The sequence below is a fragment of the Heterodontus francisci genome, chromosome 2 (genome assembly GCF_036365525.1).
Source record: "Heterodontus francisci isolate sHetFra1 chromosome 2, sHetFra1.hap1, whole genome shotgun sequence".
Taxonomy (NCBI): domain Eukaryota; kingdom Metazoa; phylum Chordata; class Chondrichthyes; order Heterodontiformes; family Heterodontidae; genus Heterodontus; species Heterodontus francisci.
The window spans coordinates 74,138,078-74,160,583 of NC_090372.1; the positions used below are offsets into that span (position 1 = coordinate 74,138,078).

The window sequence follows — 22,506 nt, forward strand, 5'->3', positions numbered from 1 at the left end:
CATGCCATTTGAAAGGGCAGTTAACAGTCAACCACATTGCTGAGACTCTGAAGTCACAAACAGATCAGATTGGGTAAGGATGGCAAATTTCCATCCCTAAAGGATATTAGTGAACCACATGGGTTATTTTGACAATCCTGGTCACCATTACTGAGAGGAGCTTTCTATTCCAGATTTATTTAATTAACTGAATTTAAATTCTCCAGCTACCTTGGTGAGATTTGAACTCATAGCCGGAATTTTACAGTGGATGGATGGGAGCCGGACTCTGACATGAAAGTCGGTGACCAACCCGCTTCTGCCTAGCCCGGGGATCCGTCCCGTATTTTACAGGTCCCCGGGCTTTAATTGTCCCAAGGCAGAACATCCACCCACTTGAGGGAGGAGGCCCCGCCTCAGTGGCAGCTCTTAGTCCCAACAGCGTCACTGGGAGCGGTGGCCACTGCTGGGACTGCAGCCCAGCCGACACTATGGATCGAGGAAGAAAGGCAAGTAGGGGCATGCCCCACCAGGGGGATCGGTCCTTCCCTGGTGAGGCTGGAGTGGTCATTTGGGGGGAGAGGGGTGTCTTGGGTCCCGGGGGTGGGTTGGGAGGCGGGGGTGACCCTCAATTGGGCAGCTTGTGCCCGACTGCCATGCCCCCCACTTCGGGGCGCGGAAAGGCCAACAGCTATCGCTGGGCAACCTTTCACGTCCCCAGCACACCCGCTTGCCATGGGTAAAATACCCGTAGAGGTGGGCGAGGGCTCTTAAGTGGTCGTTAAGCGGCCACTTAGGGGTCTTGATTGGCCTCAGGCCGGCTGGCCGTTTCCCACCCCCACCCTCTGCCTGACCACCATAAATTTGTCCGGAGGTGGAATCGGGGTGTGTAAGCCTCCAGAAGCCTTCCGCTCAATTTTACGCCGCCCCAATGCCACCATCCGACCCGCTGGGGCGGCGTAAAATTCCAGCCCATGTCTTCACATCATTAGTCTGGGACTGTGGATTACTGGTCCAGTAGTATAACAACTATGCTCCCATACCCGCCTTTCCAATATGGGACACACACATGCCATGCTACCACCCCCACACCCAGCATAAAAATAGCAACAGGTATGTATGCAGCAAGCGAGGAACACATTCCCTGATTTAAATTTTTTCCTCCTGATCCTCTCCTGCCCTTCATGTGGCCAGAGTTAAGATTGCCTCCATTATATTCTCCACCTTAATCCCATTAATTGCATTAAGCAAGCAAAGTTTTTATTTTCTTATAGGAATAGGTCAATCCCCTTTACTGTAATTAAAACTAAAATCTTTTATTGATGTTTTGTAATAAGAGTGATTTCAATTTTCCTCTGACTTTTGGCAGTTACCCATGGACGGAAGGTACATTCAATTAAGAGGATTAAAATTCATTATGTGATTCATTCTATTTGTTGTACTTGGAAGTTAATTTTGCTTAGTTTCAGGTAATAAATGACTCTTTAAATATCAATTTCCAGCCAATATTGAGATTATTTTTGATTACTAGTTAGAAAATTCAATCAAATCATAGTTGGATTTTTAGGTAAAAAAATTTAAAAAGACATACAGTACATCTTATTTCTACTGTGTTGTTATTTTCACTACAAGGTTCATTTATCATTCTGCAACCTGACAGTAATACTACCTTTTCAGCTCTTGAACATTAGGAGTATCTCAGTACAAAGGTCAAAGCAAATCAGGCACAGTCAGAGACTGATGCCCTTCCCCACCAAAGGTAACACTTTTTAAAAAAATACTGCCATCACAATGTAGGGAATTTGTTTTCTTTAGTCTAGAATACATATGGACAGTGAGTTATCCTTACTCTCTTCCTGATCCTATTTTTTAAATAGGTACATGAAAAGTACAACTGGAAAAATTTAGTTGTAAATTTCTTTCTTTTTTCTTTCTTTTGGGCCTCCTTATCTCGAGAGACAATGGATACGCGCCTGGAGGTGGTCAGTGGTTTGTGAAGCAGCGCCTGGAGTGGCTATAAACGCCAATTCTAGAGTGACAGGCTCTTCCACAGGTGCTGCAGAGAAATTTGTTTGTCGGGGCTGTTGCACAGTTGGCTCTCCCCTTGCGCCTCTGTCTTTTTTCCTGCCAACTACTAAGTCTCTTCGACTCGCCACATTTTAGCCCTGTCTTTATGGCTGCCCGCCAGCTCTGGCGAAGGCTGGCAGCTGACTCCCACGACTTGTGATCAATGTCACAGGATTTCATGTCGCGTCTGTAGACGTCTTTAAAGCGGAGACATGGACGGCTGGTGGGTCTGATACCAGTGGCGAGCTTGCTGTACAATGTATCTTTGGGGATCCTGCCATCTTCCATGCGGCTCACATGGCCAAGCCATCTCAAGCGCCGCTGACTCAGTAGTGTGTACAAGCTGGGGATGTTGGCCGCCTCGAGGACTTCTGTGTTGGAGATACGGTCCTGCCACCTGATGCCAAGTATTCTCCGGAGGCAGCGAAGATGGAATGAATTGAGACGTCGCACTTGGCTGACATATGTTGTCCAGGCCTCGCTGCCATAGAGCAAGGTACTGAGGACACAGGCCTGATACACTCGGACTTTTGTGTTCCGTGTCAGTGCGCCATTTTCCCACACTCTCTTGGCCAGTCTGGACATAGCAGTGGAAGCCTTACCCATGCGCTTGTTGATTTCTGCATCTAGAGACAGGTTACTGGTGATAGTTGAGCCTAGGTAGGTGAACTCTTGAACCACTTCCAGAGCGTGGTTGCCAATATTGATGGATGGAGTATTTCTGACATCCTGCCCCATGATGTTCATTTTCTTGAGGCTGATGGTTAGGCCAAATTCATTGCAGGCAGCCGCAAACCTGTCGATGAGACTCTGCAGGCACTCTTCAGTGTGAGATGTTAAAGTAGCATCGTCAGCAAAGAGGAGTTCCCTGATGAGGACTTTCCGTACTTTGGACTTTGCTCTTAAATAAGCTATAGATATCCCAAAACTCTATGCATCTTTACAAAGGGTTTTATGGCCTGAAAATTTGGGGATGCAATTTATGAGCCTGTATAAGTAATTTTGGCACTAAATTCACAAGTACAACTTTTACACAGCTGCTAGGTACACAATGGTTATTGTACAAGCAGCTTCCATACACAAATGCAAACATGATGTGCAAATCACATTTGAGGTGTGCAGATCAAAACTGCTGAAATGTTTAGTTTATATACTGGATTTTTTTTTATATATAGAAAATGATGGATAGGTAGTGCGACTTCAAAGTGATAATCTGTACAAAGGGTTCAGATAATACCAACTATAAAAGAAAAGCCCAAATAGTTGAACAGTCCTCAGAATCCTGAGTAATTAATTTCTTAAGTACTATTTACTTTAAGGGCAGTTTAATTTTGGGTCTTTACAGCTGGCAGCATGTGTCATTATGCCAATACAAATATATGAACTGGGAGCAGGAGTAGGCCTTTCGACCCCTTCAAGCCTGCTCCACCATTTAATAAGATCATGCTGATCTGATTGCAGCCTCAACTCCACTTTCCTGCCTATCCCAATATCCTTTGACTCCCTTGTTAGTCAAGAATGTATCTACCTCTGCCTCTCATTCTTCTACACTCCAATAGATACAAACCCAACCTGTCCAACCTTTCTTCATAAAGTAACCCCCACCCCCCCCATCCCAGGTATCAGTTGAGCGAAACTTTTCAGAACTGCCTTCAACGCATTTATATCCTTTATTAAATAAGGAGACCAAAACTGTACAGAGTACTCCAGATGTGGTCTCACCAATACAATTATGCAACTGTAGCAAAACGTCCCTACATTTATATTCCATTCCCCTTGCAAAAAATGAGAACATTCCATTTGCCTTCCAAATCACTTGCTGTATCTGCATACCAACCTTTTGTGATTCATGTACCAGGATACCCAGATCCCTCTGTACCTCAGAGTTCTGCAATCTTTCTCTATTTAAATAATATGCTGCTTTACTATTCTTCCTGCCAAAGTGGATAAGTTCATATTTTGCCACACCACACTCCATTTGCCAAATTTTTGCTCACTCACTTAATCTATCTATATCCCTTTGAAGACTCCTTATGTCCTCTTCACAACTTACTTTCCTACCTATCTTTGTGTCATCAGCAAACTTAGCAACCATACATTCGGTCCCTTCATCCAAGTCATTGATATAAATTGTAAATAGCTGAGCTCCCAGCACTGATCCATGTGGCACTCCACTCATCAAATCTTGCAAATCCAAAAAATGACACATTTATGCCTACTCTCTGTTGCCTGTTAGCTAACCAATCCTCTATCATTGATATGCTGTAATTGTTAATCCTTTAGCACTTTATAGATCACTACTGAAGTTTTATCAATAAATAATTTTGAGCTGCTTACTGAGAAATTCGTGCCAGAATAAAATATATGTAGAATGAACACAGAATTTAAGCAATCAACTGATTATATATATAAATTCGTAGCACTATCAGGATTAATATCTTGCATGAATATTGTTAGCAGAGCACAATAGTTACATGCTGTAAACAAAGATGATCCAAACTTAACAAAATTCATGCAAAGTGATTCCAAGGTATTATTTCAAGATTTTTGGAATATTACAATCAAGATAATGGTTAGCACCTACTCAAACTTTCCATTGCAATTTAAAACATAATCTGAACTACAATTAGATTACAGCCTTGTAATCATTTCTAGATAGCTATTCTTTTCTATTTAATATTACAGAAATATCAAACCACTATATGCCAGAGCATTTATCGTTCCCATTACAATATAAATTTCACATTAATTATATATACTGCCAATAATGATTTCCATATGCTAACTCTGATCATTCTGAAAACAAGGCAAGTTTGCAATACTCCACTCGCCAAACATAATTCCATTTCAGTAACTACTTAATAAATGCTGTGAAATATCCACAGTGATACTAAAGTAAGTTGACTTCAAAAATAATGTCAGGTTCCGACAGGAGAAAAGGAATACAATATGGTATGGTATAAAAATATATTAATAACAATTAATTCTCATGTGAATAATGAGGTCATTACCTTGTTCGGTGCAAATAATGATTCATTAATCACCCAGCGATTCCTCTTATGAAGTATAAGATCTGGAGGTTTGTTTTAAAGAAAACTGATCCATAAAAGTCAGTAGTGTATACTTGTTGAATAGAAACAATTAGCTGTGGCATGAGTAAAGTTAAAATGAAATCCAACTTGAAATCAGGTTCATAAACTCAAAGCCATTACTGTACTGTCAAATTTAATAGAAGAACTGTCTGAAGAGGTGAAAAGATGAAAAAAGGACAAAAATACAGACATCAATAAATTTAAAAACAATCCAATTCCAATTTGTCTTTGCTGTTTGGTATAATAGAAGAGCACACCTTTTTTGCATCTGGAATTAGCTAGTAGACATGGCTATAGAATCTCCATTAGTTTTCCTGACAAAGCTGTGGCAATTCCAAGCTGTAATTGAAATTCCATTAATCTGATTTACCCAGATTCGATACAGAAAAATCAAAACCTCATCCAGTGCTTTATCCGCTCACAATAACCTACCAGTGAACTCTCCCTGTTAGCATGGAGCAAGTTATGATTTCACAATCAATCAGGCTTGCAGCCAGCCAAAAGGCAGATTGGTAAGAGAGAGCCTGGCATTTATTTTTTAGGCTTTGTCAGTTTCTGTAGGGGAGCGTAGGCCTGGGGAGTCCATGCATTACCCTTCTTTGCTGTGATTTAATTGCTGCCAGCAATCAAGAAGAGAAGAAGTGCCACTGAAATGTGTGTGAATTACATTAGAAGGTATAACGGATGTTTCTTTCCTACAGTACCTAATAAACCATAAAGAAACCCAAACACATATGGCTTGAGGGAATAACTGGAAAATTAGGTGGTCATTTGGGAATTGAGTGAACTTTTGAACTAGAAAGACTCAGACAGAGATTGAAAGAGAAAAGCAGACACAAATAAAAAGGACTAAATGGGTGTAAGTTTTTTGACCTTCATAGTATCTAGAAAATTATATCAGCATTATGAAGAATCGTCTACTGTACTTGAAGTTTATAATTTACAAAGCCATAATATTGTGTGTGAATGTTAACCAATATTAAAGGAGAAAAGCACAGAGATTATAATTTGATTTGTACAAAGCTCTTCATGTGACCTGAACCTAATTGAGCTATTAATATATGCTTCTGAATACCTGGGGGGAGGGACTAGTTGGTGCCCTTTTCAAAGAGAGCAATTCTAGAAGTACAAATGTCATTCACGTCTCATCCACAGAGAGATGGAAAAGATCACTATGTTCTTAATAGATGCAAGTAGGCGAGTAACTATATTACAAATAATAGGCAATATTTCTTGGGTACCAGCACTCTACAAATTTATACTCATCTCAGATAGTAAAACAATGGAGTGCACAGTTATGCTTCAAGATTTTGATCAAGACGTTGCTTAAACTGTTATATCCGAAATGAGAGAAAATATATATTGAGTATCCAGGTGGTGAATGGGGTCCATTGTTCAAAAAAATCTACACCGCGTAATCATGATTTAGCATTTAAATCGCATCAATTTGAATAGGCTACATGTTGTAGAAGCGTAGTGTTTTGTATTTGGGATGAAGGCTATAGATAGTCAGGAGATGGAAATGCAATAGAAATGCCACAGACCTACCTCAATTGACCCAGGCATGTTTAATCTCAGTCACAAGTGCAAAGTTGCAGAAAGTTGATGCTTTAGCGGCAGCTATGGATCTTCAATACAGTACAAATATAACTATTATTTTTCTTTAGTAAGGACTTATTAAAATAAATCACTAACTATCATTCAAAATCCAAAGGAATTTTAGAAAACAGATGTCATTTTCAATTTATTAATAAATTGACAAGAGATCCTGACACTTGCAGATAATAAATTACACCATGCATTTAATATTACTCATGTATGAATTTTATCTGCAGCACCTGTGGAAGAGTCTGTCACTCTAGTATTGGCCTTTATAGCCACTCCAGGCGCTGCTCCACAAACCACTGACCACCTCCAGGTGCTTACACATTGTCTCCCGAGACAAGGAGGCCAAAGAGAGAAGAGGAGATGAATATTCACAGTTCTGCTTCTCAACACAAATATAAAATAGAAGTGCACCACAGTTAATTTATTTAAACATGATTAAGGTCAAAGGCATTGTAATACTACAGAAATATTATAATTCTGAAATCTGAAAGCACACATTTGAAACCTAATACCTAGTTAACTCTGCTTTGACCTTAAATGTTTAAGAGGAGTTGTCTAACACTGGTAAAAAGAATGGTTTTAAATTCAATAATTAAAATACCAGGTGGTATTGCATAAGTTACAACACTAAGGACTAGCTGCCTCTTTGAGCTACAAATCAAAGAGAAAAAAGGTTAGAACATAAATACAATAAGATATGCATCCCAATTATATCCCTCAATTATGCCTGAACGTTTTTAAATTCACTCTGATATGGTCTACATTGTGGTAACTAATTATTTTCTTCTAATATCAGTAACGTGAGAAAGTTCCTGAAAAAGAGGCTGTACAATTTACATTTTCATACAGCAGATTGTAATTATTACATTGTTTGTATTTTATTGCCCATTACAATCTGCAATAATCATGCTATTTTCCCACTTTTGTAGGACTTTCTCCTCTGTTTTAGAATATAATTATACTGCAAGTACCATTTTCACAAAGGTACCACGTTTGGAAACAAAGTAACATTGCTACACACTCATTGCTCTCTAATTAGGCAAAACTGAGTTTTACTTTGGATACCTAAAATTACTTGCACATTGCTATTCTATACCTGCCAATAATAAAGGAGCTCATTATCCAGAAACAACTTATGTAAAACTACATTTCCAATTAGAAACAGTACACATTTAAAATTAAGGTTTTATTTCTGTTCATTTAAGTGGATCACTTTCACACCAATAGATAGAATCACGGGGCTGGATTCTATGAGCCAGGTTACGCCAAAGAGCCGCCACGATCTTAAGCATGGCGATTCATTTAAATAGTTGGACGGCTGGCCCCTCCCCCCAATCACATGGAGGGGGCGGGCTGTCCATCCCCAGCAATGGCATCAGCTGCCTATGCGCAAGCGCTGGCGCCCTTCTTAAAGCGCAACCAGCCTATCAGCTTATTTAAAGAAATATACACCAAAATTAAATAGATTTCTTTTGCCCCTTCACCCCCCAAGAACAATTACAATAACTATTTTCCCTTTTCCCACCCCAAAACGCTTACCATTTGCATCTGACCTTCCCCCCCCAAACTGCACAAAGTTTAAGATTCAACCCTTCCCACCATCCCTGCACCCATAACACATATTTGACCCCGTTCCCGCACCCCCCCAACACTGACAAACTTACCTCCTCCCCCCTCCCCACCAGTAGGGTGCCTCATTTCCCCAGATGAGGATCTGAAGGTGCGGAAGTGCGGGCCCTCAAGATCTAAGGAAAGTGAATATAAATTAGTGAATATAAATTGATTAACTTTATTGATCTGAATATTCAAATTGTGGTCCCGTCGCCCAGCGGCAGTGGGGCGGGGGCCGCCATGGAGCCTGCTACTGCCGGGAGGATAGGCCCTGCCAGCGTCGAAGTCCGTGAGGGGCCTCATCCAGAGCCATCTTCAGGCCACCCCCACCACAGATCAAGACGTCGAGGGCTTCTTAAAATCCAGCCCATAGAATCTTACAGTTGTTACAACCAGGTGAGAAAGGGATCTAGGGTTCCCTCTCAGCCTTCACCTGGTCTTACCAGAACAGGCTTGTATTTTTTTTTCAAAAACATCATGTTTTTAGCTCCCCCCTTGGTGAATCCTTGTTCACCGCTTTCCTATTATAAGGCAAAGAAACCAGCACAAACAGGTTTTCTTAGGTTTAAAGAAAAAAGGTTGAAATTTATTAAACTTAAACTCTAATCGGTTAACGCCTACGGATACATGACATGCCCACGCTAGCATGCATACACAAAACACACATGGAGATAGAGACAGAACAGAGAAGAAATAAAGTGGAAAAGTTTGAGGCAACCTCTGAAGAAGGTTTTTGTTACGGATCTTCGAGCTCACTGTAGAGTCCTTGATTGCAGATAGATCTTGCTTTTCGTTGGAGCCCAGTATTCTTCTTAAACCTTGTTCGCTGTAGGAGACTTTTCTCTCTTGGGGTTCATGTGTCTTCAGTGAATTTGGAATTCCGTGAGATAAAGATGCGGGCAGACAGGAGAGGCTGTGGCTAGCCAGCCAGGAGAGGTCTTTCCAGTCCAGGAGCAAACAGACACTCTGAGTTCAAACTGTTGTACAATTCAGAAAAAAACAGGTTGCCAAGCAGGCTAGTCACATGACCAGCTGTTTGTGGATTTTCTGGTCTTAGCCAATCCTGGAATGTCTCTTCTTACACACAATACCTGGTGGTCAAACTCCACTGTGGGTTAAATTGGATAAGGGATGTAACCCCTTTGTCTCCACAAGCACTGTCTGTTAATATGCAAATATTTTTCCAGCCAGGGGCCTGGTGATTTTTTGAACAAGTCCTTTCTTCACTTCAGCAACAGTTTTCAAATCAATGTTCATATGGGCAGCACAGTGGCTAGCACCACAGCCTCACAGCTCCAGCGACCCGGGTTCGGTTCTGGGTACTGCCTGTGCGGAGTTTGCAAGTTCTCCCTGTGACTGCGTCAGTTTCCTCCCACATGGGAGTAAATTGGTCATTGTAAAAAAATTGCCCCTAGTGTAGGTAGGTGGTAGGAGAATTGAGGGAAGGTGGGGATGTGAGGGGGAAAAATGGGATTGATGTAGGATTAGTATGGATGGGTGGTTGATAGTCGGCACGGATTCGGTGGGCCGAAGGGCCTGTTTCAGTGCTGTATCTCTCTATGACTCTATATGACAACATTAATAGGCCTCATTCTTGGGAGGTGGGGGTCTAGCATGACAGTATAGAAAGAGGCCATTTAGCCTGTTATGCCTGTGCCTTTGAAAGAGCTGTCCAATTTAATCCCACATCCCAGTTTTTTCCCCATAACCATGCAAATCAGTCCTCTTCAAGTACACGTCAAATTACATTTTGAAAGTTACTAGAGATCGGATTCCACCACACTAGCGGGTAGTGCATTCCAGGTCTCAACAACCCTCTGTGTGAAGAAATTGTTCCTCAATTTCCATCTAGTTCTTTTGGCAATTATTTACTGACCCACTTGCCAGAGGAAACACTTTCTCCCTACTCTATCAAAACCCCAGATAACTTTGAAAACACCCATTACGTCTTACCTTAACTTTCTCTGCTCTGAGAACAATCTCTCTACATAACTGAACTCCATCCATGATACCAGCCTGATAAACCTCCTCTGTACCCTCTCCAGGGGCTTGAAATCCTTTCTAAAGACTGGTGCCCAGAATTGTACAATACTCCAGCTGAGACCTAACTGGTGATTTGTAAATAAATTGTGAATATGCATCCCCAGATCCTTCTGCTCTTGCACCCCTCTCAAAATAGTGCCATTTAGATTATACTTCCTCTTCATGTTTTTTCTCCCAAGTGGATCACTTCACACATAGCTGCACTAAATTCCAACTGCCATGTATCTGCTCATTTCACCAATCTGGCTATGCCCTCCTGACTTCTGCTAGTATCATATTCTTTACTTACTACATTGTGAATTTTTGCATCATCTCCAAACCTCTAAACTGTACTCCCTATACCCAAGTCCAGGCCATTTTATGTTCAATAACAAAATCAATGATCCAAATATCGACCGCCGGAGAATCCCAGTACATACATTTCTCCAGTCAGAAAACATTTGTTCACCACTGTTCTCTGCCTCCTAACCCTCAGCCAATTACAGACCCATGTTACCACTGTCCCTTTAAGACCATGTGTTTCCATTTTCCAAATAAATTGCTTACATGGTTCTTGTTCAAATGCCTTTTGAAAGTTCACATATACAACTACAACACTATCTTCATTAACTCTCTGTTACTTCAAGGTTAGTCAAACACGAGTTGCCTTCAACAAATCCACGCTGGCTGTCCTTATTAACCCATGCTTCTCCAAGTGAGAATTAATTTTGTGCTTGACTATGGTCTCCAGTAGTTTTCTCACCACTGATATTAGAATGATTGGCCCATAGTCACCAGGTTTATTCCTCTCTCCCTTTTTGAACAAGAGTGTAACATTTGCAATCTCCCAGTCCTCTCACACCACTACCATAAACAAAGAGTATTGAAAGATTGTGGTCAGAGCTTCTTGCATCTCCACCCTAGGGGCTGAATTTTGTTGAGCTCCCGATGTTGGGCTCTGTGGCGGGGGTGCGGGGGCCAGTAGATTGCAGTGATAGCAACCTGCCAGAGCAGACGCTGGAACTGCCGGGCCCAATCCTCCCGGTGATGAGGCTCCGTGGCGGCCCCCTTGCCGCTCGGCAACAGGACCGAACTTTAAATATTGAAACAAAGGACATGAATAAATTAACATACCAACCCCCGTGATCTTACCGGCTGTCTGTGATCTTCCGTGTGACAACCGGCAGTCGCACCTTCACTTTCCCATCCGGGGAAAACTGGCAACACCGAGGTGGGGAAGGGAGAAACTCAGAATTTTTAATGTAGTGTGGGGCGGCGGGGGAGGGGGGGAGAGCCCAACTCTGCATTTCTAGTGTGGAGAGAAGGGGAAGGGGTGACCTCTGCACTTTGTGCTGTTAGTTGGGGGGGAGGGAAACGTGGCTACCATCTATTTTCTGTGTATTGGTGGGGGTGGGGGTGGGGGCGGGAAGAGAACGGGTCACACATTTATGTACAGCAGTGTAGTGTAGGGATGGGTTTTAGGGTTGAACTTTCTGAGAGAACTTACTCTCTGTGCAGGTCTGGCAGCCCTTTAAAAATAGCACCAGCGCCTGCACAGAGGCAGCTGATGCCATTGCCAGCGTCACAGAGCCTGCTGCTGTCACGTGATTGGGGGGGCGGAGCACCCTGCGTATGAAATGAGCCATCGCACGCTGGATCGCGGCGACATGGCAGCGGATTTTTTGCCTGCTGCCACTCCCAGTGGCAGGAGAATAAAATTCAGCCTTAGATGTGTATTACAGATATGGAACTTATACAAATTTTAACCTTTCCATCGGCAAACATCAACTAGCATTAGATTTGAAGAGAATAAACACAAACTGATCAATCCACAAGTGGATATTTGTACTTGTTTACAGGGCTCAGTGCAAAGCTTTTTTTCCCCCAAATCAGTGTTTCAAATATACCCAGCTTCTTTTCGTTGCTGAGTCATAAACCACAAGAAAATAAATGCAACTCCTGCACTTGAAGTTGCATTTATTTTCTTGTGGTTTATGACTCAGCAACGAAAAGAAGCTGGGTATATTTGAAACACTGATTTGCATTCAACAGCAAATAGAGATTAAATAGAATGCACATTGGTGATAATGGCGTTTCAGTGAAAAAAAGTTATATAAACTTTTAATGTCCAAGTTTACATAGATATCTGCTATAAGTAATTAATGAACAATTTCTTTGCTCCTCAGCAGCATTTTCATTCTAACGAGTTCAAGATCAAATGGCTGAAATTCTCTACATAATTACTGAGACTTAAGCCCCTGATCTTAACCTAATTTGCCTGGCAAGAGGAGACACACTGAGCTGGATTTTGTAGACCCACCACTATGAGTGGCGGCGGGCGCAGAACATGGCGGCCATTCCCAACGGGACCTGTGCCACTGCCATTACGCGGCGGCCGGCCACTCTACATATTGACGGAAGCCAACCCCGCCTCCCCCCCCAACAACAGTCACATGTCCTGCAAACAGCATACCATAATGCAGAGTTCACCCCCTTCCCCATCAGCCCCCCATACCCATCACAGTGCAGAATTCACCCCTTCCCCATCCCCGCCACCGCCAGCCCCCCCCCCCATACCCATCACAGTGCAGAATTCACCCCTTCCCCATCCCCACCACCGCCACCAACCCCCCCCCCCATACCCATCAGTGCAGAATTCACCCTTTCCCCATCCCCGCCACCGCCACCCCCCCCATACCCATCACAGTGCAGAATTCACCCCTTCCCCATCCCCTCCACCCCCCCCCATACCCATCACAGTGCAGAATTCACCCCTTCCCCATCCCCTCCACCCCCCCCCATACCCATCACAGTGCAGAATTCACCGCCCCCCCCCCCACCCCACCGCATACCCATCACAGTGCAGAATTCACCTCCCCACCCAATACCCATCAGAGTGCAGAGTTCACCCCATCCCCACCTCAGTAGTGCCAGCTTTCCCTGGAGGGGAAAGCAAAGGCATGTGCCGCACATCGGGCTGAGGATCGGGAACTGAAGGCAAGATCGCTGTAGTTTATATTTTAATTCATGCAAATATGAAATTTAAATATGCTTCCTCGGGTCCCGTTGCAGATTGGCAGAGGAGCCGCCACAGAGCTTCCCTGCCGCCGGGAAGATCGGGCCCAGCCATCCCAGTGTTGGGTTCTGTCACGGCCATTGCCGCTCCGATTTCCGCCCCCCCCCCCCCCCCACCCCACCGGCCACGGAACCCAATGTTGGGTTGGGGAGCAAAATCCAGGCCACTCATTTACACGCAACTTGACTTGCAAATTCAATGATTTGAAAATTCAATGCGGTGTGAACCTGGGCGGGTTTTAAAATTGGGCATCTGACCCAAAAAACACCCTATTTTCAACAGTACATGTAAGCAGAGATGAAAACTAAGACATTAGTCAATTCGTGTGCAATTATGCTTCTGATATATTGTTTGAGTGCAACTCTTAGGGAAGATTTTACTGATGCATACTTCTGCTTCCTTACTCATCGGAAGCATTCATCGGAAAATCGTGGGAAGTGCACAGATGATTTGGCCATAGAGGTTGGTTGTGTAAAATGAATCAGTTAGGAACAAAACAAGATTGTAAAGACCTAGTATTATGCTGTACACAACTGAATATCACATTTTAAGCATTATACGTCCATAGAAATCTTGCTTCAAAACACACTTCTTCATTCCAATTAGAAACCTATATTTCAACTTTTGGTTAGTACATTTCTTGGATATGTCAGAAGTACTAATGCTATTAATTACATTACTGATTAATTACATTTCTGATGCCATTTATTACTGCATGTACAATCATGCTAAATGGATAAAGTCAGCAAGTATTACAGATTTTATACCAGGAATTAAGACAGATTGCATTTAACTATGAATTGTTAAAAGATTTTATTTTGATTTAAATTTAATGTTTGAAGATCCTGGAAATCCTCCTTGGTTAAACCATTCAAAATAAAATATTAGCAATTTTCAAACTATGTACATAACTTATAGGCTGCAATTTCAGTTAAATTTAAAAACTTCTGGTCAGCATTTCAATGCTGACAACAGGAAATTTTGAAATTAATGGCATTACAACATATTCAAAGGTAGTACTCGGGAGAAGCGAATGAATGAAACGACCATTCTCAACTCTTAATAACAAACAAAAACAATGATTCTCAACCCTAAAATGAACTACATTTTATGAATGAATATACTTGGTGAATCTCAGCTATGGATATGCTCAGCAAATACATCAGACAAATATAAAGGCCTGCTAATATGTTATTACTGGTTGATTTCTGGAAGCCATGGTTTATTTCTTTAACCCATTTCAAAAAGACCAAACACCACAACATTTGAAAATACAGTACTGCTTCCTTTTAATGCTTTCTTTTTCCCCCAGACAGCTTTTCCCTTATTCTTTGAAAAAACAATCTTTACTGGATAAAAATTCTATAAATGTGTTAATGTACCTTTCCTGGTTTAATTTTCATTTAGAAAAATACCAGTCAGGGGCCAGCAATTCATAGAAGATAAACAGTTGGATAGAGATAGCTACATACTCCTTGAGCCCTATCAAACAAGTGAATTATTGAGTCGCAACGCCATTGGCTTATTTTAGGTTAACTATGTATCCTTAACTTGCATTCTAGTTATACAAAATACACAATATTATTTAATACACATAGGACATATTTAATATATTGAAAATTTTGTTATTCCATTTTATGCCATTTTCCAGTTCTGGTTGCAAGATTTGCATACTACTTCAGCTGGAATATAGTTTAAGTAATATTGAGGAAAAAAGTTCCGACAGTAATTCAGTGGAATCGTAATGTATATGATTAAAAGAAATATGTGGTCTACAATGAAAAAATCAACTTTGCATTTTAATTTAAATGTCTTGATAAATCTTTTTGTTGGCCAGGGGCTGCAAGAAGTACAGAATCTGTTACAAACTGCTGGATAGTTCATGAACTATAGTAACCTGAGCTCAGACACTGGCCTGTGCTGGTAAAAACCAGTTTGAACTAATTAATTTATGTAACAAGACAAGGGAGAGATCACAGGAATAGAGCCTTATTTGGACATAGTGTGATACCGGGGTCTTTGGGCCTGGGCAAATAAGGAGAAGATACGAACGAGGTGAGCAGGCCTAAACCAACCAGAAAGAAACAGCACAGTTTTGAAGAGATAAGAAAGAGAATAAGTATAGAGAATCTCAGGCATAGAGCCAGCGAGAAACTCCGGAGACCAACCATCGCGGAAGTGGAAGACCCTGTGTGAGCAACGCGGTGACGACGTAAAAGAGAGAGAGAGAACGGAACGCCTGGCCAGCGTCAGCTCTTCCCTTTTTCTGGTATTATCCTTTGTTTTCTGTGACTAGGTCAGGGAAAGGTTAGAGGAACCTAGTGGGTGTGCTTATCGATTCTAGTTAGCTTTGTTATTAACTGTATAACCCAGTTTGAGTTGCATGCTTTTGTCTAACCAAGTGTATAAGCCTTATTCTTACATTGTACAACAACGTGAATAAAGTAAATTGATAGTTAAAGAAAGGACTGAGTTTCCTCCTCTTTGTACTAAGCCATTAACTGTAGCCGGTGGATTAGGTGGAGGGTGGCTCTCCTGTAACCCTGATATCCCAAACACCCAGCCTGAGCCTGAATTAAGAGGACTTAGTCCCACGTGACGGCCAGGGTCAAGTGGGTGAAGCGAATAAAGGGGCCAAAGGGGAATTGACTCCGAGCCACAGTTTACATTTTGTTCTGTACAAGGATCTGCTATTTTAACCACAAGACATTTTATTTTATTAACCCATACCGTATGGAATAGCTGGCTATTTAAAGAAAGAGGTTGATACAATAAAAGGTAAATATAAATCAACGATTTAATATAAATTGCAATTTTCTAAATAATTTGCAAGTTATTGTGCAATCATTTAATGATGGCATAGAAATCAGGATTTTTTTTTAAATGTTATTTTAAGTTATGTAACATTTCTGAAACTACAAACTGCATTCACAAAGCCCAATTTGCATAGTGGTCTTATGTAGTAGGAAGAAAATGACATACTAGAAACTAGTGCATATACTTTATGTTTGTTAGGAACAGATACTATCTACAAGCTTGACAAGTACATTTAGAACTGAACTTAAGACTAAGTTTGTTGTGCTTTAATGATACAGCTCTTTTTTCTTGGTTGTATACACTTAGAATACCACTAGAGAGAGCTCTTCAATTCCTCATAGCTACCTTCCAACAAGGACCCAATTCAATGTCACTGTAAAATTGATGCTTATCTGGTTTTCCAAGATCATCATACTGGAGGTCCAGATTTCATAGTTACAAAAGAAAAATTGGCAAAAGCAAGTCATACAAAGATAAGCATCACATACCATCAGCTGCAGCTTCCTCATGGTTATCACAACGTTCAGATGCTAGGGAAGCACCATCTCCCAAAGGTTCTTCACAGCTGTCAGAATCATCTGATCCTGCTACAAAATAATTAAAAATTTAAGCACAGTTAACATTCTGTGTTAATATTCACAGGGGAATTGTTCATTAAAGTTTAATGAAGTTCAATTTAGTATAACATTAAAATTCATTGATATAGCGAGTTTATTTGATGTGGGCAAATAAGGAGTTAAGAGCAGTGTTCGTCTACATGCTCACTGGCCAGCAGATAGCAATCCTTCATATTTGTTCTTAGAATGTGACAGATTGCATTGTTGCCCAGAAGCTATTAATTCCACCTACAACATCTAAAAAGTAGAAAGAGACAACTCAATTTCATTGCCTTTGCCTGGCCTAAATGGGAGGCTACCAACCACATTTTGAGGCTGTTACCATAACTGCCTCATTAACACAGGCAATGCAGCTAGCTCAAATTAGGAAGGGATAAACCACCAGGTGAACAAAGCGCCTGCCTGCTTCAGGCAGAAGTCCCATTTTAATATGCAAACCGGGGTTCTATGACATAAATAGTACTCTGATTGGCATTTTAGGTCAGAACGTGTGCCATGCAAGTTCTGATCAATTCCATGGGTAATGGAGCGAACAACCGGCCAAAGCTAAATGCTGAATTAATAGTTCTGCTGCTTTGACTCTGCAGTCGTGACACTTTCCCGCACCGCCCCCCACCCCCCACCCACTCTTACCTTTCTGGCAACTTTGAAGCCCTGCAGCTTGTCTGCCAAATTTAAATGAGGCCAGGACCTCAAAATCATAAGCCTCTTTGCCACTAGACAGGTGGCCAGCCAGCACGTTGCAACAGTCATCGGCCAAGATTCAAAATCAATCCTCACAGTCAATATTATTTGTTAAAAAAGGAATTTTAGAAATATCCAAGAGCAACAACAGAATTTCTCCTGGGCATCCCCAGCACTTTGCCCAAAGAAGCAATTTTGCATAGCCTACCTTCAAAGGGACACTAATGAAATATAGAAGGTTCAGACAAGAATGACAAAGAGATTTCCAGGATTTAGGGCTCAATGAAGAATTGAATGTATTTTTATTGGAGAGAAAATTAAAAGGACGTGTGATCCACTTCAATAAAATGTTGACAGGCATGGATAATTTAGGCACAAGCAGGTTAACCTAAATTGATTGCAAAACCAGAGGATCCAAGGACAAAATTACAAAAGTAGTTTTCCTTACTTAATGGTGAATATGAAGAAGAGGCTCATTAAAAGCAGCTACATTGATTAATTCCTTTAAAAGAGAACTGGATAAAATATCTGGTTGAGAATGAACCGTGGAAACAGAGGCACAGATGATGGCACACACAATGGCTCCAGTGCTGTAGGAACCATGGAAATATTGATATGCAATTTGTCTGCATTGAATAGCTAATTGCAATCTTCACATGCATTTATGCTACAACTGAAATGTAGATACAAACCTATATTGTCATTATAGCATAAATGCAACCTGAATCCAGAGTCAGGGACCTGCCTGATATTGGAGCAGTATAGCAAGACTCCCTGGAGAAGGAAATCTTATGCCACTTCATTTTGAAGTCAATGCAAGTACACTATACAAGTTTAATGTCAGTGGAAAGTCAAAACTACTTCATACCAAGACCCCGAGCTTCCGGTTGCTGGCCATTTCAACACTCCCCCCTGCTCTCATGCCCACATCTCTGTCCTGGGATTGCTGCAGTGCTCCAGTGAACATTAACGCAAGCTCGAGGAACAGCATCTCATTTATCGATTAGGCACGATACAGCCTGCCAGACTGAACACTGAGTTCAATAATTTCAGAGCATGACGGGGCCCCCCTCCTTTTTATTTTTAGTTATTTTTTCTTTATGTGTTTATTTTATGTTAGTTTGTTTCCACTGTGCCTACCTACTGTTTTTTTTCATTTTTGTGCTTTGGGCCAGGTTGTTCAGTTTTCTGTCAACTAACACCCTCTCTGTACTAACGCTTTGTCTTTCACCACACCATTAACATTCAGTTCGTCTTTGCTCCATGATCTTCTGATCAGTTATTCTCTGTGACCTTGTCCTATCAACACCTTCTCTTTTGTTATCTCTTGCCCCACCCCCACTTTACTTGCTTAAAACCTATTACGATTTCTGACTCTGCCAGTTCTGATGAAGGGTCACTGATCTGAAACGTTAACTCTGCTTCTCTCTCCACAGATGCTGCCAGACCTGCTGAGTATTTCCAGTATTTCTTATTTTTATTTCATACCAAGACTAAACTGGCGGTGCAAGCTTGTAGTATAAATGCATCTTTACACTGATATCGAAAACCTTTTCTAGATTACCTTGGAAATATCAGGGATAAAAAGCTTCATGTTCTTTAATGTTTTAACTCCAATTATTCTCTTCCTCAGGAAATTAAATAAACTTGGTAGAGTCTAAGGGAAAGTAAATCTGAATGTGCAAGCAGCCATTAGAAATTCTGGTACAATTACAACACCAGGACCCAAGAAAAGCAAATTTTATTGCCAGTAAGAAGAAACAAGATTCAGGCTCATTTGGAAGGTCCATATACTGCATTAGAAAAAAGTATCAACATAAATGATATGACTAAAATGGCATCCCAATGGTATAAACATAGGATGCAATATGTGAATACGTTGAAGCTTTCGCATGCCGATGAGGAAGTGGTCCCCTCTGTCCTGCCTATCTTGCGGGGATGCAAGGAGGACAACACAATTGATTTCATGGCTGAGAGTAAAGAGGAAAACTTGGTGGGGAAGATTGATATCATTTCTTCGTTATCACTGAAACAGATACAACAGGCTGAAGAGTTAAGCGTTCAGCCTCTGTTCTTAGGGGAGCTTGGGTACATAAAAGACTGCGCAGATTACAGGAAGTTAAATGATCTGACAGTAGTTGATGAGTCCTGAATGCCTCCCATAAAGGTGATCCGTGAAAAGCTAAGGCATGCTAAGTATCTTACAACTCTCAAATTGACCAAAGGTTACTAAAGGTTTTACTATATAAGGAAGCCATAGCGTTTTCTGCTTTTGCAACAGCGTTTTGGTCATGAACTGTGCCAATCAGCCAAACTTGGTGCCTTTAACAAGCTGAAAGTGATATCCTGTGTATAAACTGCCCTAGCCAGTCAAAACTGCACTTTGTAGTTTGTGGTAAACACAGATGTGATCAATGGGTAAATGGTCAAGCAGCAGAGAAAAATTCTATTATTTATTTCAGCAAAATTCTGTTATTTATTTGAGCTACACGTGGCTGCTATACAAATTACCATATTAAGCAATTGAGAAAGAATGCACTTGTGTGGTGTGAGTATTGCAAAACCACCTGCTTGCAACTCTATGGCAAACATTTTGTAGTATATTCAGACCACAATCAACTGATTTTGTTGAATCCCATCTAATACACCAATGTTCTTTTGTAGGATACATTTGCAATGCAATGCTCCACAAAACAAACTGTTCAGTGCAATGATGCAGCAAACAATGAAGAAGATGGACAAACCCATGAAATGTGACTCATGGGGACTGTTCATTGGAGCAAATCAGAGGTACTCCCAAAACCCTCTTCAAAAGGGAAGGGGGTAGGAATTTGACACATTCCATATCTTGTCAAGGTCTAATTAACTTAGTGCATGAAAAAATATTAACTTTAAATTAATGGAGCACAAAAACTTGCTCAGAAGTTGGGAGGCAAATATCTGTTCAACATGGAGGGTGATGGAAAGAGGAACTTTCAGCATTCTGAGTTTCCTGCTAGTATTTTTTTTAATGTTTCTTCAGGCATCTGATACAAGAGCAAAGTACTGCAGATGCTGGAAAGCTAAAACAAAAACAGAAAATGCTAGAAATACTCAGCAGATCTGGCAGCAACCAGTGAAGAAACAAAATAGACCTGAAACGCCAACTCTGTTTCTCTCTCCACAGATACTGCCAGACCTGCTGAATATTTCCAGCATTTTCTGTTTTTATATCACTGACAACTGATGTTGATTTCTAAATGAATTTTCTCATTCTACTCCTTTCTGAGGTCATCCTCTTGTAGATTAGTATTTGACAAAAATGGACATTTTATTGATGCTTTCTATCCTGCAACTTTCTTTGCCTATTCAAAGTAAACAATTTAGGTACTGTTTAGGCTGTAACATTAACGTGATGTGGTGTCCCATTGATTCCAAATTGTCAAGTGTAGCCCCTTTGGAATTTCTGAGATCACTCACCTTTTTTAATATATTAGGTACTTTGAACTTTGCATAAATATAAGACCACAGCTTCAGTTGAGGAGGGACTAAGATGGCTACCTTCCCCCAGTCTGTCCATCTTTCATAAGACAGCTTTTGTACCATACAATATTAATGTGTTAAGTCAGGGAGACATGGTTTGGATGGTGTGAACACTCAATTGTGGATTAGTCAACCTGCATATGGAAACATTAAGCTACTAAAAGCATTCCAGAGAGACTGAGGAATCAAATAAAAGGCAGTACCGAGATTATCATGGGATTAGGAACTAAGGATTAATCAGGAAACTTCATGACCCAAAAGCAGCCATCTCTTGATCTGTTACTGTTCTCACAATTAGAAACCCAGTGCTGGGCTGCTCTGGAGGAGCTGTGCAGTACTCAGCACAGTAGCTGTCAAGATACGCTGGTCTGCTGGATGCAAAATTGTCACTTGGACAAATGTGGATTCATTGAGGATAGCTAGCATGCTTAACCAACTTAATTGAGTATTTTTCGATGAGTTAAGAGAGAATTGATTAGGATAATGTGTTTGATGTGGTGTACATGGACTTCTAAATGGTGTTTGATAAAGTTCCACATAACTGGCTTGTCAGTAAAGTTAAAGGCCATGGAATAAAAAAGGGATAGTGGCAGCTTGGATACAAAGATGGCTGAGTGACAGAAAACAGAGAGGAGTGGAGAACGGTTGTTTTTTGTACTGGAGGAAGGAATATAGCGGGGTTCCCCAGGGGTCAGTGTGGGACCCCGACTTTTCTTCATCTATATTAATGACTTAGACTTGGGTGTGCAGAGCACAATTTCAAAATTTGCAGGTGACATAAGACTTGGAAGTACTGTGAACTGCAAGGAGGATAATGATAGACTTCAGGAGGACATAGGCTGCTGGAATGGGCATACAAGTGACAGATAAAAATTAATACAGAGAAGTGCAAAGTGATACACTTTGGGAGGAAGAACGAGGGGAGGCAATACAAAATAAAGGATACAATTATAAAGAAGGTGCAGGAACAGAGGAACCTGGGAGTATATATGCACAAATCGTTGAAGGTGGCAGGGCAGGTTGAGAAAGCGGTTATTAAGGCATACAAGAGCCTGGGCTTTATAAATAGAGGCATAGAATACAAAAGCAAGGAAGTTGTGGCAAACATTTATAAAATACTGGTCTGGCCTCAACGGAAGTATTGAGTCAAATTCTGAGCACCACACTTCAGGAAGGATGTGAAGGCATTGTAGAGGGGCAGAAAAGATTTACAAGAATAACTCCAAGGATGAGGGACTTCAGTTATGTGGAGACATGGGAGTAGCTATGGTTGTTCTCCTTAGAGAAAAGGTTGAGAGGAGATTTCATAGAGGTATTCAAAATCATAAGGGGTCTGGACAAAGCAGATAGGGAAAAACTGCTCCCATTGGAAGAGGTGTCGAGAACCAGAAGACACCAATTTAAAGACAAA

General features: G+C 41.2%; 1 protein-coding gene across 4 annotated transcripts in view; it reads right to left on the reverse strand.

Annotated features, from left to right (window-relative positions):
* Positions 1-22,506, reverse strand: part of skap2 (src kinase associated phosphoprotein 2) — a 415,888-nt gene that overhangs the window by 361,361 nt on the left and 32,021 nt on the right. For all 4 annotated transcript variants that reach the window (XM_068059114.1, XM_068059126.1, XM_068059144.1 and 1 more), the window contains exon 4: positions 16,761-16,859. In XM_068059114.1, coding sequence (XP_067915215.1) covers positions 16,761-16,859 — 99 coding nt within the window. The remainder of the gene's footprint in view (positions 1-16,760; positions 16,860-22,506) is intronic.